Genomic DNA, 17,982 nt, shown 5'->3' with positions numbered 1-17,982 from the left:
CAAAGAGCCTAATATATGTGGAAGTGATGTCACCAAAGGACAGAAGAAATGGGCAAAGAAAAATAATCTGAAGAGGTAATAGTCAAAATGCTTCCAAATTTGAGGAAAGAAATAGTCTTTTCAACAAATGGAGCTGCTGGAAAACTGGATATCTATATGCAACCCCCACTCACCCATATCTTAAATTATACAAAAATTCATATCCATATCCATTTAATGTACATCTAGAGATAGATTTAAAGCATAAGACTATACAACTGTTAAAAAAAATAACAAAAAAAATCTTTATGACCTTAGGTTTATACAAAAATATTTTACACGGAATATAAGCATTATCTGTAAAAGAAAAACATAGAAAAACTGGACTTCATCAAAATTAAGAACTTCTGCTCTTTGTATTACACTGTTAAGAGAATGAAAAGGCAAGCCTTTTCACTGTGAGAAAATCCTTATAAGTCATAATTCTGATAAAAATACCCAATATTCAAAATAAAGAACTCTGAAAACTAAATTAAAAAACAAACAAAAAATGGATAAGATTTGAAGACAATCACCAAAAGAAACATAAAAAAAAAAAACACATAGAAAAGATGCTCAATATTAAATAGTCATAAGGGAAATGCAAATTAGAATCATACTGAGGGCAGACCCAGTGGCCCAGTGGTTTAGCGCCACCTGCAGCCCAGGGGGTGATTCTAGAGACCTGGGATCGAGTCCCACGTCGGGCTCCCTGCATGGAGCCTGCTTCTCCCTCTGTTTTTCCCTCTGCCTCTCTCTGTCTCTCATGAATAAATAAATAAAATCTTTAAAAAAAAAATCATACTGAGATACCACTATACAACTACATAGGTGTCTAAATTTATAAGGACTCACCATAACAAATGTTGGTGAAGATGTACACCATCTTCTCTCACCATTTTATGAGAGATTGAAACTCTCATAAAATGATGCTGGGAATGTATACTGGTACGACCACTTCTGAAAACAGTTTAGCCACTTCTCTGAAAGTTCAATATATACCTACCATGACCCAATCCTTCAATTCCTAGGTATTCTCCCAAGAGACTTACATGTAAATGTCCACAGCATCTTTATTTATACAGCCCCAAATTGGAAACAACAAAAATGTTCAGCAGCCAATTAATGAATAAACTGTGGTATAGCCAAGCAATGGAATACTACTCATCAACAGAAAGGAATCAACTACTAATACACATAAAAAGATGGATGAATCCCAAAAGAATTATGCTGAGTGAAAGACAACAGATTTAAACCCAAAAAACAGCAAAGAAGATTCATGTTGTATGCTTCCATTTATATAAAAATAAGGAAAAATGTAAACTAAACTATAGTGACAGAAAACAGAGCAGTGCTTGCCTGGAATGCAGGGGGAGGTGGGAGGGAGCATGGAGGAAGTACTATAAATGGATACAAAGAAACTCTGGAGTGCTAGATATATATATCCTGTCTTGATTATGTTGATGGTTTCACTTTAAATATAAACTTTATCTCAAAGATATTTTTTAAGTAAAAATAAAAATTTTAATCGTACTGAAAAAATAAAATATTGCACAGGACTATGTTGGACCTATGCAAATGACAATAATTAGTAGAAGAAATTAAATGGATGAAATGGCTGTAGAAATAGCTCTACCATGACCTTTATGCTAAATTAGAATGTGGCTGTTAATTTGGGAATATGTTATCTTAACATAGTGCAAGTGCTCCTTACACATCCCCAGTCTCAACACATATTTTCAGGTCCATTTGAATTTGCAATCAGAACAAGTGACAAGGTGGTGAATGCAGTGATCATAGGTGCTACAAAGTTCACTATGACAATAGCAGAGATGATTAAGGATGAATGTTATTTTTCGAAAGATTTTCAAAGTATATGAACTCAGCCTACTCAGTTAAATGCAGCCACACACACATTTTCAATTAGCAGGGAGACTAGATTATATGTTTGCTTAAAAAAGCTTTGAGGGACAATGCACACTCCTATATGGTAAATCTCCATCTGCAGGCCACAAATTTAAGCTTCTGTCAAAAAATTAACTTAAAAAAATCTATTACACTAGACTGTTCAGAATTATACTACTGTTCTTAATTTATATCACATTTGAATCATTTGTTCATGCAAAGCCTACTTTTACTTATTCCTTTTAATAATGTGGTAAACAGCCAAAAACTTGCACCCAAAACAGAAAGAAGCTAGAACCTTAAGTGGTCTTCCTGCTCTCATTTCATTCCATCCCATCACCCTGGCTTCCCCAGCTAAAGTAACCCTTACCTGAATTTTGTGTTCATAAATTCCTTGCTTTCCTTTCATACAGTTTTACCACTGTCCAAATATATACATTCTTTTAAAGTATGCATTTAGTTGTTTTAAACATAAAAAAATGTTATCACACTATAGCATATAATCTTTTGGGATTTATATGCTTGTTAATATGTTTTCAGTTGTACATATATACAAACTGCTCTAGGAAATGACTGTTTTGGTATATGTGAACACTCAATTGTGATAATGCTAAACTCCCCCCACCCCACCTATCCTGCAGTTATATGAATTTACACACCACCAGCAGTGTAGATAGAAATTGTACAGTCACATGCACACTTTTTGCCAACTGAATGTTATAAAATGGTATTTCACAGTGTGATTTTTAATATTGCTTCATAGGTTCACTGATTGTGTCTTTTACCTGATTTGTGTATGTAAAGTGAAACAGGAACACAACTTCATATGCTATCCCTGTTAATAACCAGTTTCATTCACTGAATAGTCTCTCCCCTTCTCACTAAAAGATATATCATCTTATCAAAGTAGTACATGTATTAGCTCTCTTTCTGAACTCTCTATTCCATTAGTCATTCTATCTGCTGCTATGCCATTACCACGATTGTACCAGATTAGTTATTAGTAATCAGATGCCACAGATTAGTAATGCCCCAGTCCTGCTTTTCTACCTCAAAAGTGTCTTTACTACTCATCAAATACTATGAAAAACTTTATTGGAATTCCATTGAATCTAAAAGTCAATTTGAGGAAAATGCACACCTTCACAACATTGTCTTCTCATCCATGAAAATGATATATCTGCTATTTAGATCTTCATTGTAATATTTTTGTTAGATTTATTCCTACACATCAATGTGACATTCCCTGACTTTATTGTAAATGATGTTTGTCTTTGAAACTGATTTTTGTATATTAATCTTATTTTTAAATATCTTGCTCAACTCTTATTTCTAATACTTTATATTAGAGGCATACTTTATGTCTTAGGGGCATTCTATGCAAAAAAATATATATTATTTGAAAATAGTAATTTTTGATTTCTCCTTTCCAAACTTTGCTTCTATAATTTGTCTATTTGTGCTTATGAAACTTCCAATAAAATATTAAATAGAAATGGTGTTAATTAACATCCTTCTCTAGTTTTATTTTTTGTAATGAGGCAATAGTTTGCCCAGGACAGTCATTGTTTATGCCTATCGTTCCAATATAATTAGTAATCATTTCCTCATTTGCTTTAGAAAATGACCCAATTTAGATGTTTTGGCTCACTTTGGAAGCCTTCATATTGTAGTCTCTTTTCTTTTTTATGATAGATAGGCTTAAGAACTGCCGCAGGCTTGGATGACTTCTAACCCATTTAAATCTTTTCTCCCAGTTCCAAAGGCTAAATAAAAGAGTTTGAGAAGGCATGGGATGGGAATAAATTTAAGCCTGACAGGACTAAAGATCCTTGCATTTCACTGTTCAGTCCAGTTCACCAGGTACAGAATCTACAAAGGAATTTGAGTCAAAGTGCTAACATGTAACATGTTAATGTAAAAATTTTAAAAGCCTTGGTAAACTGGTAAAAAATTCTGGTTTAAACTACAGGGATAAAAATCTTCCTAATTATCACAACACACACACACACATACACACACACACACAAATCTTGGGTTTTACTTTTCCAATCTATTCAGGTCCAAATGGCAATGTGCTAGTTGAGAAATACAGGAGGTCTGAGAGGTACCAGTGATGTGAAATGTCTAATTTCAAATATTTCTTTTATGATTTTTTTTTTCTCTGAAGACAAGGTCTCTACCTTTATCTCAACCAAAGTTCACTATAAGCCTATTTACTTTTTGGTGTCAAATATACATACTAAAATTCATGACTAAAATATTCTATTCTTCATATTGAAGGAGGATGGCAGTAGAGTAGGAGGATGTTATGCTTGCCTTGTCCCACAAATACAACTACATAACTGTCAAATCATCCTAAATACATCAGAAATCTACCTGAAGGCTGGCAGAACAAACTCCACAATCAAAGGTGGAAAGCACATCGAAGAAGTGCAGAGACACAACTTGGGAGAGAAAGGGATTGTGGCCACTATGGCAGGGAGGGAGCGATGATCAGAGAAGAAGGGAAAGACAGACTAGCATACAAGGGAGGGCATTGGGAAAATGAATACCCATCTATTAGTTGGCTTGGAATGTGAGAGGGCCTAAATTTCTTGAGTTCCTGCAACCAGCGAGACTTAAAGCCTGGAATTTTAAAGGTCCACATGCTTGGCTCAGGAGAACTCAGAGGGCATTGGGGCTGCTCTTGGAGAGAAGGCAAGGGCAAATAGCCTGCAGACACACAACATGGAAACAAGGATCTGAAGAGTCCCCAGGGCACACAGTGGGGAGGTTAGCTGCTCATTTTGAAGCATGTCTTAGAAAGGAGGCAACATTCATGGGGAGATCCCTGTTGAAATATAGGAACTGATATGCACCATTTCCCTTCTCTGCCACTCCGCACACAGTGCAATCTGTGGGAACCAAGCCTGTGCTGACACTGGCTACCTAACTTGCTTATACCAAACTCCATTCCCCAATGCTTTGGAAGAACCACCCTTTCTAGTCATGCTTGTCTCAGTCCCAACATAGTGAGTGGGTCACCTCCTACAGAACACTAGCACAAACCCCTGCCAACACTTCATCTCCTGACCCAGGAGTTTGCAAGGTCTCAGTTCTGGTGGTGGTGGCAAAAGGTCTCATTTCACAAGCAGACCAGAACATACCAAGTTAAAATGTGCCACACACAGACCAGAGACCAAACACTGCCCACAACAGGCAGAGAGCCTCTGCAAATGACTGACCTGAAGGATAAAGCAGCCAGCACACACTGGAGACACTCCTGGAAGCACCAGGTGCTAGGGAACAGGTGCTGGGGAACAGAGATATAGCTAACTTTTCTAACACAAAGAAACATTCACAGAGACTAAGATAAAATGAGAAGACAGAGGAATTTGTACCAAACAAAAGAATAAGACAAGATCATGGCAGGAGATCTAAGTGAAACAAATTTAAGTAATGTGTTTGATAAAGAATTTTAAGCAATGATCATAAGGATACTCAATGGGCTTGAGAAGAGAGTGGAAGACATCAGTGAGACCATTAACAGAGATAAGGAATAACAGCAGAGATAAAGGGCTTAATAAACAAAGTGAGAAACATGCTTGATGAAATGAACAGCAGGCTGGAAGAAACACAGGAATGAATTCATGACCTAGAAGACAGAGTAATGGAAAGTAATTACACTGAACAAAACAGAAAAAAAAATTATGCAAAATGAGAACAAACTTAGATAACTTAATGACTCTAAAAAATATAATAATATTCATATCATAGAAGTCCTAGAAGAAGTAAAGAGAGAAAGGGGAGTAGAAAATCAGGAGAAATAATAGCTGAAAACATCTCTAATCTGGGTTAGGAAACAGATATCCAGATCTAGGAGGCACAGAGAACCCCCAAAAAAATCAACAAAAGCAGATCAACATGAAGACATATTGTAATTAAAATGGAAAAATAAAGTGGTAAAATAAAAATAGTAAGAGCAATAGGATAAAAGAAAATAGTTACATACAAAGGAAATCCCACAAGGCTATCAGTGAATTTTTCAGCAGAAACTTTCTAAGCCAGAAAGGAATGGCATGATAGATTCAAAGTGCTGAATGGGAAAAATCTGTAGCCAAGAATACTCTACCCAGCAACAAAAACTAAAGGAGTTCATGACCACTAAACCAACCCAGCAAAAAATATTAAAGGGAACTCTGAATAGCAAAGACAGACCAAAAATGATCGTATGAAGGTAGAAAACACAAAAGCAGTAAAAATGAGTATTTCTGTGAAAAAGCAGTCAAGGAACTCACAAAATAAAAAGATGCAAATTATGACACCATATATGTAAAACATGCATAGAAGAGTAAAGAATGGATTCAAACATAAAAATCATAAATTTAATATAAACTGCTATATGTAGATGTTATATATAAACCTAATGATAACCACAAGTCAAAAACCACTAATGAATATGCAAATAATAGAGAAAGAAATCCAAATATATTACTTAAGAAAACTAGCAAACCACAAAAGAGAAAAAGAAAGTATCAGAGAAAATGTTCAGAAACAACCATAAAACAAGAACAAATGGCAATAAATACATATGTATCAATAATTACTTAAATGTAAAAGATCTAAACACTCCAATCAAAAAGATATATGGTGACAGAATAGATAAAAAATAAGACCCATTTATATGATGCCTACAAGAGAATCACTTTAGACATTAAGACACCTACCAATTGAAACTGAGGGGATAGAGAAACTTATCATGTAGACGGATGCCAAAAGAAAGTTGGAGTAGCAATCCTCATGTTGGACAAAATAGACTTCAAAACAAAGACTGTAACAAGAGACAAAGAAGGACACTATATAAAGGGAACAATCCAACAAGAAGATATACCAACAGAAATATTTACACACTCAACATGGGAGTACCCAAATACACAAAACAATTAAAAACAAACATAAAGGAAGTAATTGATAATAATACAATAATAGTAGGGGACTTTAACTCCCCACTTACATCAATGGAAAGATCACCTAAGTAGAAAATCAACAAGAAAAAAATGGCTTTGAGTGACACAATATACCAGATTGATTTAACAGATATATTCAGGAAATTCCATCCTAAAATAGCAGAATACACATTCAATTCTAGCGCACATGGACCATTCACCAGAACTGGTCACTTATGAGATCACAAAACAAGCCTCAACAAATTCAAAAATACACCATGCATGGTTTCTGACCACACCATTTTGAAACTAGAAGTCAACCAGGAAGGAAAAACCTGGAAAGACTAGGTTAAATAACATGATACTAAACAATGAATAGATCAACTAGGAAATCAAAGAAGAAATTTAAAAATGCATGGAAACAACTGGAAACGAAAATACAATGGTACAAAACCTGTTGGGACATCCTCAACAAAATACTACCAAACCAAATCCAACAACACATAAAAAAAAAAAAAAAATCATTCCCCATGACCAGGTGGGATTTATTCCTGGGTTGCAAGAATGATTCAATATTCACAAATCAGTCAACACGATACACTGCATCAACAAGAGTAAGGATAAGAGAAAGGATATGATCATTTCAAAGAACACTGAAAAAGCATTTGACAAAGTACAACAACGATTCAGGATAAAAATCCTCAACAAAGTAGGTTTGGAAGGAACATACTTCAACATATAAAGGCCATATATGAAAAACTCACAGCAAACATCATCCTCAATGGGAAGAGAGCCTTTCCCCTAAGCTCAGTAACAAAACAAGGATGTTCACTCTCACCACCTTTATTCGACATTGTATTAGAAACCTAGCCACAACAAAAAGATATAAAAGCCATTAAATCAGCAAGGAAGAAGTCAACTAACTGTTCACTTTTCGCAGATGACATGATACTATATAAGGAAAATCCAAAGACTCCATCAAGAAACTGCTAGAATGATCAATGAATTCAGTAAATTCACAGGGTACAAAATCAATCTACAGAAATATCTTGCATTTCTACACACCAATAATGAAGCAGCAGAAAGAGAAATTAAGAAAACAACCCCATTTACAATTGCACCAAAATTAGTAAGATACCTAGGAATAAACCTAACCAATGAAGTGAATGATCTATATTCTAAAAATCAAACAATGATGAAAGAAATTAAGGATGATATAAAGAAATGGAAGGATATTCCATACTCATGGATTGGAAGAACAAAAAACATTGTTAAAATATTGATAGTTCCTATACTATACAAAGCAATCTACACATTTAGTGCAATCCCGATTAAAATACCACCAGCATTTTTCACAGAGCTAAAGCAATCTTAAAATTTACATAGAACCACAAAAGATGGGGATCCCTGGGTGGCTCAGCAGTTTGGCACCTGCCTTTGGCCCAGGGCGCGATACTGGAGTCCCGGGATCGAGTCCCCGTCGGTCTCCTGGCATGGAGCCTGCTTCTCCCTCTGTCTATGTCTCTGCCTCTCTATCATGAATAAAAAAAAAAACAAAAAACAAAACACACACACACACACACACACACACACAAAAACCACAAAAGAGCCTCAATAGCCAAAGTAACCTTGAAAAAGAAAAGTAAAGCTGGACACATCACAATTCTAGATTTCAAGTAATATTACAAAGGTGTAGTAATCAAAATGGTATGGTACTGGCACAAAAACAGAATCATAGATAAAAAGAACAGAACAAAAAAAACCCAGAAAGAAATCCACAATTATATGCTTAATTGATCTTTGACAAAGCAGGAAAGAATATCTAAGGGAAAAAAGACAGTCTCTTCAACAAATGGTGTTGGGAAAACTGGACCACTTTCTTACACCATACACAAAAATAAATTCAAAATGTATTAAAGACCTAAATGTGAATCCTGAAACCTTATAAATCCTAGAAAAGAGCACATGACATTGGCCATAACAACTTTTTTCTAGGTAGGTCCCCAAAGGTAAGGGAAACAAAAGCAAAACTAAACTATTGGGGCTCTATCAAAATGAAAAGCTTCTATACAGCAAAGGAAACCATCAACACAATTAAAAGGCAACCTACAGAATGGGAGAAGGTATCTGCATATGGCATATCCAATAAAGAGTTAGTATCCAAAAATACATAATTTATAAAACTCTGCACCCCAAAAGCAAATAATCCAATTGAAAAAATGAACAGACATTTCTCCAAAGAAAACATACAGATGGCCAACAGAAACATGATAAGATTCTCAACATCACTTATCAGGGAAATGAAAATCAAAATTACAATGGGATAGTACCTCACACTTGTCAAAATAGCTAAAATCAAAAACACAAGAAACAAGTTGATGAGGATATGGAAAAAAAGGAATCCTCTTGCACTGTTGGTGGGAATGAAAACTGGTGCAGCCACTGTGGAAAACAGTATGGAGGTTCCTCAAAAAGTTAAAATAGAACTACCCTATGATACAGCAATTGAACTGTATTTACCCAAAGTACAAAAACACTAATTCAAAGATACAAGCACCTCTATATGTTTACAGCAGCATTATTCACAATAGCCAAGATATGGAAGCAGCCTAAGTGTCCATCAGTTGATGAATCGATAAAGAAGTGGTGTGTGTGTGTGTGTGTGTATGTATAATGGAGTATTATTCACCCATAAAAAGAATGAAATCTTGCCATTTGCAATGGCATGAGATAGAGCTAGTGAGTATAATCCTATGTGAAATAAGTCAGTCAGAGAAAGATAAATGCTGTAAGATTTCACTCCTGTGGAATTTAAGAAACAAAACAAATAAGCAAAGGGAAAAAGAGAGAGAGGGGCTCAATTATATAGAACAAACTGATGGTTACCAGAGGGGAGGTAGGTAGGAAGATGAGCGAAATAGGTGGTGGGGATGAAGGAATTCACTTGTCATATTGAGCACTGAGCACAAGGTGATTAAAATAAAAGCTTAAGGAAAGTATATATTCTATCCTTCAAAGAACAACGTAAAACAGGTACTCAACATACGTTATTTCAAAGAATTATATGAGCATATAAAAAACTACTTTTAAGTTCTCATACTGAAAGTAAGATCGTTGGCAGTATCATATGTAAAAACTTATAATTTCACTTACTCATGCAACAATACATTTATGGAATGAAGTTGAATAATTAAAGGCATCAATCTAAAATACTGATAGACATTTCCTATTTCTACAGTATGTAGGCCTTTAAATCCTCTCCTCAGTTCCAACACTCCCATCATGATTGCCAAATCTTTCTCTGCAATTGCTTTTTTACGTTTCTTTCTTTACAATTCTATTATACCACCACCTCATCACCACCATCACAAGAACAGCTACTTTTTGAGCACTATGCACCAGGCATTATGAGAGCTTTACATGAATTAAGTCATTTAATCCTCATAATATCTTTTGAGAAAAGAAATATTATCCCTAACTATATATATAAAACAATGAAGCGCAGACAGGCTAAGCTAGTAAGAGGTAGCATTGGTATTTGAACCCAAACAGTTAACCTTTAGAGTTGTCTCTCAGAAATCACCTCACACCTCCAAAATTCTGCTTCCTGGTTACAGGATATCACTTCTCTCCTTTTGGAATTCACTCAACATGATGAAACTAGATGATTGCTGTCATTACAACATTCCCCTGTTCAATAATCTACTTTACCTAAAAATTAGTTATAAAAATCAGATCAAATGTGTACAATTCAGGTATTCAAGATTTTTCTCAATCTATATACCCATCCTCCCTTTCTGGCCTCATTCTCCATTCAGCCATCACATGAACACTAAGCAAGAGGTAACTGGAGCTATATTCTTATTCTCTCATAGGACCTAATACAATGTCTAAAACATAAGAGGTGCCAAAAATGTTTGCTAGATTAATGACTAAAAGACCTTATGATTCTTCAGATACCTAGCCATAGGTTACTGCAATGCTAGGGTTCATAGTGTTCACAAAGACATTTGGTTATTCCTTTCTTTATAAGAGAGTGCTAATCATTTAAAAATTCAAAAATTCACCCATGACAAAATAAGGCAATTCAGAACACTTAAATCATAGTTTTTTTTTCTCTTTTCTTTAGCAAAAGAGTAGCCAGTGGTGGTTATATCCAACAGAGTGATTAAAGAAATGAAAATATTCTTAATATTACCAAGAATTTTATTACTGACCTGTTGAGGGGTTATGGTATCTCTATAGCTTGGTAAAATTTTTAGGGTGACACTTCCACTAATATTTTTCAGTAATTCTTGTAATTCCTTTGGATTGTTTCCAACCTCATGACCATTGACTTCTTTAATGATATCTCCCACATGAAGCAGACCTTGTCGATCTATCATTCCTCCGTGAAGGATTCGGGCAATTACCAGATCATTATTTTCGACCCTAAATGTTACACCCTACAGGAAAGAAAAACCCAGAATTATCACTGGCTTTAGATTATTAGGAAGAAACCTTAAATATTCATGAATAAGAAAATTCTAAAAGTAGGTAAGTAAATTGTTCCTACTTTCCCCCTATTCTCTCCTGTCTCAATATTTTAATCTCATTAAACCACAGGCAACTGAAATGACATATACCACCCCATGGAAATTATATTCCACAGGATAAAAAGTTCAAAGGAGAAGAGTATCTAAGCATTGATGGCCTTGTTTCAAGCTTCTCCTTTTTTCTTATAGTCAGGACTCAGAAATATAATTTTAGCAGGGAATAGTAAATTTCACTACTTATTGAGTCCTACCCATGCCTTCAATTTTTAATAACTTTCTTCTGTGTTTTGATACTATCATTAGCAAGCAACTTGAGTTCATTTCTTCAAAGGATATAGAAAGAAATGGAATAATTATCTCTTGTAATTTCTGCTGCCCATCAGCAAACTTCTGGCCTCTATTTCAATTTAACTTTTTATTTTGGTTTAGTTTTGTATGCTATCTTAAGAGAGCATCAGTTGTGTATTTATATACAAGCCAAAAAACACTGGTAAAACAAATATACATGAATTGATGTTTTCATAATAATAATAATACAAATTTTGAAAAAAAAAGGGGGGGTAGTAATTGAGGCAAAAAAGTCAGATTTCAGATTTTAAAAGGCACAGATTTATCTACTCACCAATGGCTCCCCAGCTCTTTTGTGAATACCAAGAATACGAATGGCATCTACTGGTAATAACTGATTATTGATAGAAGAATTATTCATTTCTGGGCTTGATGGAGGTGAATCATAACATTTTGATGCCACAATATCATGGGCCTCCAAGAGTGACTATAAGGATTCAGAACAGCCTGTGGTTATTAATTACTGATGGAAAAAGTTATTAAAAGTAACAGTTCATTATCCTACTAGAGTACTAAAACCTTCCAAAGCACACATTAAATTCTAAAATACGAGTTAAATCAAATGCAACAGAACCTTTTAAATATGAATATATACAGTTTCATCAACATAAACAATATTGTATTCTTTGTTTTAAAGGATTTGAAGAGACTGGTAAGAGTTTTGTGACTTTTTAAAACAAGTGACATGTTCAGTGGAAACAACCTAGATTTCCAAGTGTGGTGCACTCAAGGCACTGGAATTCACTGCTGACATTGTCATCAACATTATCATCATTCAATATTTATATTTATCATCAAGCCCTATTTATCAGGTATCATACAAATTCAAATGGTACAGGGGCTCCTGGGTGGCTCAGTTAGTTAACCATCTGCCTTCAACTCAGGCATGACCTCAGGGTCCTGAGACTGAGCACCCTATTTCTCCCTTTCCCTCTGCTGCTCCCTCTGTCCTCTCTCTCAAATAAAATAAAATCTTTAAAAAAATTCAAATGGTACAGACCCTAATTTTTACTCTAAAATTGTTGTTAGCAATACCATGTATTTTTTACACATATAAAATGTCTAATAAATAGATAACCAATAGAAAATGGATAAGTATCAGCATCTTATATCAGTGATGAAAGATTTTATATTACTGATAAAGGCTTTAGTCTATAGAACATATATTTTAAGGGAAAAACATTAATGAGCTATGAATGGTCCTGAATATAATTTTACCTCCTACATTTACTATGTATATGCTATCATCATGAATGACTTTGATCTAGCTTCCTAGGAATTTCTTACAATTTTTTAATATATTTATTTTAGTTTTTTGTTTATACTATAATTGTGTATACTCAATATAAAGCAGAGTTAAATTTTTTGAGTAGATGGAACCCAAGCTCAAAAACAAATCAAAATAAAAAGAAGGGAGAAAATAAGTATCAGCAAATTCAGAAGAGAAGCAATCAGGATATGAATTGATAATTTCTAGTCATTTCATGAAAATATATTTTAAGAGACTAAAGAAAATTTCAAAAAGAAAAAAAATCACAAGGATTTTTTAAAGATTATTTCCATAAATGCTAGAAATTGCTCAAATCTCTAACCTGGGCTGCTTAGTTTTCATCCTATGCCTTCTTAGGCAATATTATCTACTCTGTGACTTGAACCACTACTTCAACACTGATAACTTCTAAAACTCTCATGAGCTTCAGATTCAGACTAAAAATCTGTCTATAACTAGCCAGTCATGATAACTTGAAAATCAAAGAGTAAGGATAGTAAAGATCGAAACATACCGAATTTACGAAAATCAGTAACTGCAAAATGCTATTTAAAAAACAGAAGGACTGAAAAACTCATCTGTTACCATTCAAGAGTGCTATTTTAAAACAATACTTTGAAAACTGGTAAAGGGAAGGATCAGGCATTTCCCTGACTTTTCAGTATGAAATGCATCATGGGTTGGCGAAATAGCTCAGTTGATGAGGAGAAGCTCTATTTTATATAAGAACAGCAGCTACAAAATATAGAATGAGAGAATCTGAAAAATGTCATTTTGAAGCCTCTAATGAAAATATTAATTCAGGCAAAGATTAATTTGTGTTCATAAGTAGATAAATGGCTGAACAGGAAATAACTTTGTATAATGCTAGGATAATAATACAGTAGATTATGCTCTAGTGAAAAGTATTTCAAAGGAAGGATTAGACTGTCTTTGCCCTTAATTAAGACACCAATCTCAGCATCAGTAATGTGGGTTAACCAGGTGTCACACATCTTCTGATGTAGTTTAATTCATGTTGTATTACATCACTATTGATGCATTCCAGTTTCAAATAATTAACTTGAATCACCAACCTTTTACTTTTTCAAGATTTTATTTATTTGAGAGAGGGAAAGAGAGAAAGTATGAGTGAGAGGAGAGATGAATGGAGGAGAAGCAGGCTGACTCTACTGAGCAGGGAACCCAATGTGGGGCTTGATCCCATGACACTGGATCATGACCTGTGCTGATGGCAGACGCTTAACAAACTGAGCCACCCAGGAACCCTGAATCATCAACTTTTTAGAAAGAACTTCTGTTTATAGGAAATAGAAGGGATAACTAAACAACACAGTAAAGAGACAACCAGATTCATTCAGGGAGTGGGAGGTTCTGCAGGGCAGTCATTTTTTATAGGTCAACATTATAATTAAGGGAGAAAAGACAGGGATCTAAGTTGGAAACCTATAAGCACAAACCCTTAAGTACAAAACTATACAGAGTATTTTGGTGTCAAATGGAGATGTTTGAATATAATGTGTATTACATGATATGGAGATCCACTGAAATGAAAAAGTGGAAACCAATGACTGAAAAAAAAAAAGGGGGTAAGTTACAAAATAACTTGTATAAGAGGATCTCAATCAGTAATGAAAAAAAAATGCACATTTATGCACAGAAAAAGCATAGAGGAATATGCACTAGAATAATACAGTACTGATATGGGTAATAAAAATGCAATGTCTTGGGCAGCCCTGGTGGCTCAGTGGTAGTGCCTGCCTTCGGCCCAGGGCATGATCCTGGAGACCCAGGATTGAGTCCCACATCGGGCTCCCTGCATGGAGCCTGCTTCTCCCTTTGCCTGTGTCTCTGCCTCTCTCTCTCTCTCTCTCATGAATAAATAAATTAAAAATCTTAAAAAAAAAAAAAAGAACTTATAAAGAATGCAATGTCTTCATTTTTAAATTTTGGCTTGCCTGTATTTTCTAATTATATTTATTAAACTTTATATAAATTGATAAACTTATTAAATTTTATATATTTATTAAAGATATGTAGCATGCATGAAAGCTCTACCATATGCTTCTGAGGTATCACAAACAACATTGCCAGTTACCTTAACATGTCAGTTTCTTGTAGAGTGTTCCTTATCTCAGCAAGTGCCATCAATTATTTGTCAGAAATACTATCCATATCAACTTCCCACATCTCTCTTCTGTAACTATCACATGTAATCAATCACCAAGTCCTGTTGATTTTATGGCTTAAAACCTAAAAATTCCCACATTTTCCACTCTTGATACTGCCATCAGTTTCTTGCCTTATTCCTCAACCATCTTTCTGCCTCCTTCTCCTTAATATCTCCTACTCTCCCCTCTTATGGTTCTCCCCTCCTACTCTCACTGTCCTCAGAATAAAGTCCAAATAGCTTTCTGTTCCTTATAAGATCTTCATCAACTGGCACAAGCATATAAGATGTCTCTGAAATGTGTCCATTTTTTTGTACTTTGAGATACTGATTTACAGAGCAACCAACTCACTATAAACTTTTGTATTTTGCAGCCACATTGCTGAAGAGTCATAGAAAGCCCTTGAGAAAAAGCAAAGGGGGTGTTGCCATTTGATTTTCAATGCTAAGATTTGCAATGGAAAGCAGATGACACTTTATTCTTTTATCCCAGCACTACTTATGGAACAGTCTATTCCTTCTCCCTTAAAATGCAGTATCTCTGTCATAAATCAAGTTGTGGTATACATGTGGATATATTTCTGGGTTTTTTTCTCTTCCATTGGTTTATTTTCTAATACTGTCCCAATATCACACTTAATTATACATTTATAAGAAATCTCTCCTCCCTCCCCTCCACTTTCTCTTCTGAAACTGACTCTTCTTTGTTAAACAGATTTACTCTTCACTGCTACAGACCAATGCTTAAATTGCACGTATTTTTTAGCGCCTATGGAGAATGTGTTATGGATTAGTTCTATCCTTACACAGTTCTCTTTTGTTCCAAGGTCACTGATTGCATCTCAGTCTCAGAAGCAATACTGAAATAACTCTAATAAGAAAGGCTGCGAAACAGTGGTGGTGAGGAAGGAAAATCCATTATCACTATAAGAAAAAGGTCTCTAGTATGTGGTCTGTTGCTGAATCAAGGCTGGTTTTAATTACACAATGGAAAATCCATTCTAATGTATTTCTGCTATACATTTATGTAGTGTATATTAGCTCTGTTTTTATATCCTCAGGTCATTAAAATATCTGTTGGAATTTACATATTTATAAAATTTGGCTCTAAATAATCTTAAATAAATGACCTTAAGCTGGAACCCATCTACTAAAAGAATACAGGGGACTTGGGAATAAGAGTAATAGCAAAATTTACCTGGAAGTGAGGCTCTTTGAGTATGCCAACCAGTTCTGCCACATTTTCATCCACATTTATTAAAGGAGTGATATCTTCAAGAATTTCATTGACTAATTCTAAGTTATTATCACTGACAGCTTCTAGTTTTGAATCTTCTAGCCTCTCATGAGCCTGAAAAGATAACAGGATAATTGAAGTCATAACACATATTGTTTTGCTCCAGAACATGATTTTCTTCTTGATTTCTTTTTCATAAAGAACATTCTAAAAGATACTACCTAAAGGTTTGATTCATTTAAACCAAATTTAATACCTAGTCAGAGGCAACATACATTTTATAGTAAATGTTATCAAGCAATATAATAAATCTTGGCTTTTATTCCTATTCTAAAAGTCATGGAAAACTTGCTTTAATAACTAAATGATGAAAAAACTAGTAAGCCAGAAGACAATTGAAAAAACACATTTCCTACCCAATAGAATTTCCTAATGGCTTTCTAGTCTAGGCTCAAACTCTAGAGGATACTGCTTATGCTTCATGAAAATAAGTCATTATGCATAATAAAAATTAAAAAATAGGAATGTAATCATTATATGGACTGCCATTAAAAAATAATAAAAATCATTTTGGGGGTACCAGTATCCTGAAGCTACCATTTTTCAATTTTGATATCAGCAAAATAAGTAAGTCAATTCAGGGAAGTCAGTTCTTGAACTGGACCTTGAAAGACTGTTTGATTTCATTAGGAAATCATGTCTCTTTATCTTAAGCCACTTAAAAAAAAAAAAAAAAACCCTCACAATCTTTTCCATGGCAAATGGACCATGAATCACACTGTCACAGGAAACAAGTAACCCTAATTAGCCTTTAATAGTGGGAGTAAAACAGAGTTTTAAATTCAAACTGAAACTGAACACTAAGTAGTCTCCCTCTTTTTAAGTGATGTTTTTTCTGATAAATGGTTGCGTCTGATTTTGAACGCAGGCAAAGCATAACTGTTAAGATTTAATGTATAAATGAAACCATGTAAGATGACAAATCTTGTATTTAATATCTTAAGATCGATTTCAGTAAGTACTCAGGAAAAATCCAAGTTTCAAGTGGTAACAGTATCAATTAAACTTTATCTGTACCTATAATACTTCAGCCGTTATGAATGGATCCTTCAAAGACAAATATAGGGTCTGATTTTAAAAATGAGATTTTTCATTTAAGTGTATTTTTTTGAGGTGATTCACAAGAATGAAATAAATATTTAACTGGAAGAAGGGGCTACATACATAAGCAACATTTTTAAAAAACACCTCAGGAGAAAAAGTCTTATGAAAAAGTCATATGAAATGACAGAAGAAATTTTAACTGTTATTAAACAAAGAAAAATGTCAAAAGACCAAATGTATTTTAGAGGAAGGAGTTTCTATTACATTTAGATAAGAAAAAAAATTAGGTAAGAAAAAAACTAAGATTAGAAAACACCACAAAGAATAAAATGGGTAAATCTGTAATTTTCTGAAAGTTCAATATAAGCCTATTAAGGATAGGATGAATGGGAAACTCAACATATATCACCATGGGTAAGAAAACCTAAAATAATGGACATAACTAGCTATTAACACTTATAAAACAA

The 17,982-nt window shown here is 34.3% G+C and overlaps 1 protein-coding gene across 9 annotated transcripts in view; it reads right to left on the bottom strand.

The window, feature by feature from the left end:
- Window positions 1-17,982, bottom strand: part of PALS2 (protein associated with LIN7 2, MAGUK p55 family member) — a 112,950-nt gene that overhangs the window by 34,613 nt on the left and 60,355 nt on the right. For all 9 annotated transcript variants that reach the window (XM_025993121.2, XM_025993125.2, XM_025993123.2 and 6 more), the window contains exons 3-5: window positions 16,373-16,525; window positions 12,009-12,161; window positions 11,069-11,296 (exon numbers count right to left, since the gene is read on the bottom strand). In XM_025993121.2, coding sequence (XP_025848906.1) covers window positions 11,069-11,296; window positions 12,009-12,161; window positions 16,373-16,525 — 534 coding nt within the window. The remainder of the gene's footprint in view (window positions 1-11,068; window positions 11,297-12,008; window positions 12,162-16,372; window positions 16,526-17,982) is intronic.

This window comes from Vulpes vulpes, chromosome 7, assembly GCF_048418805.1.
Source record: "Vulpes vulpes isolate BD-2025 chromosome 7, VulVul3, whole genome shotgun sequence".
Classification (NCBI taxonomy): domain Eukaryota; kingdom Metazoa; phylum Chordata; class Mammalia; order Carnivora; family Canidae; genus Vulpes; species Vulpes vulpes.
This window is presented reverse-complemented; position numbering and strand designations above follow the sequence as displayed.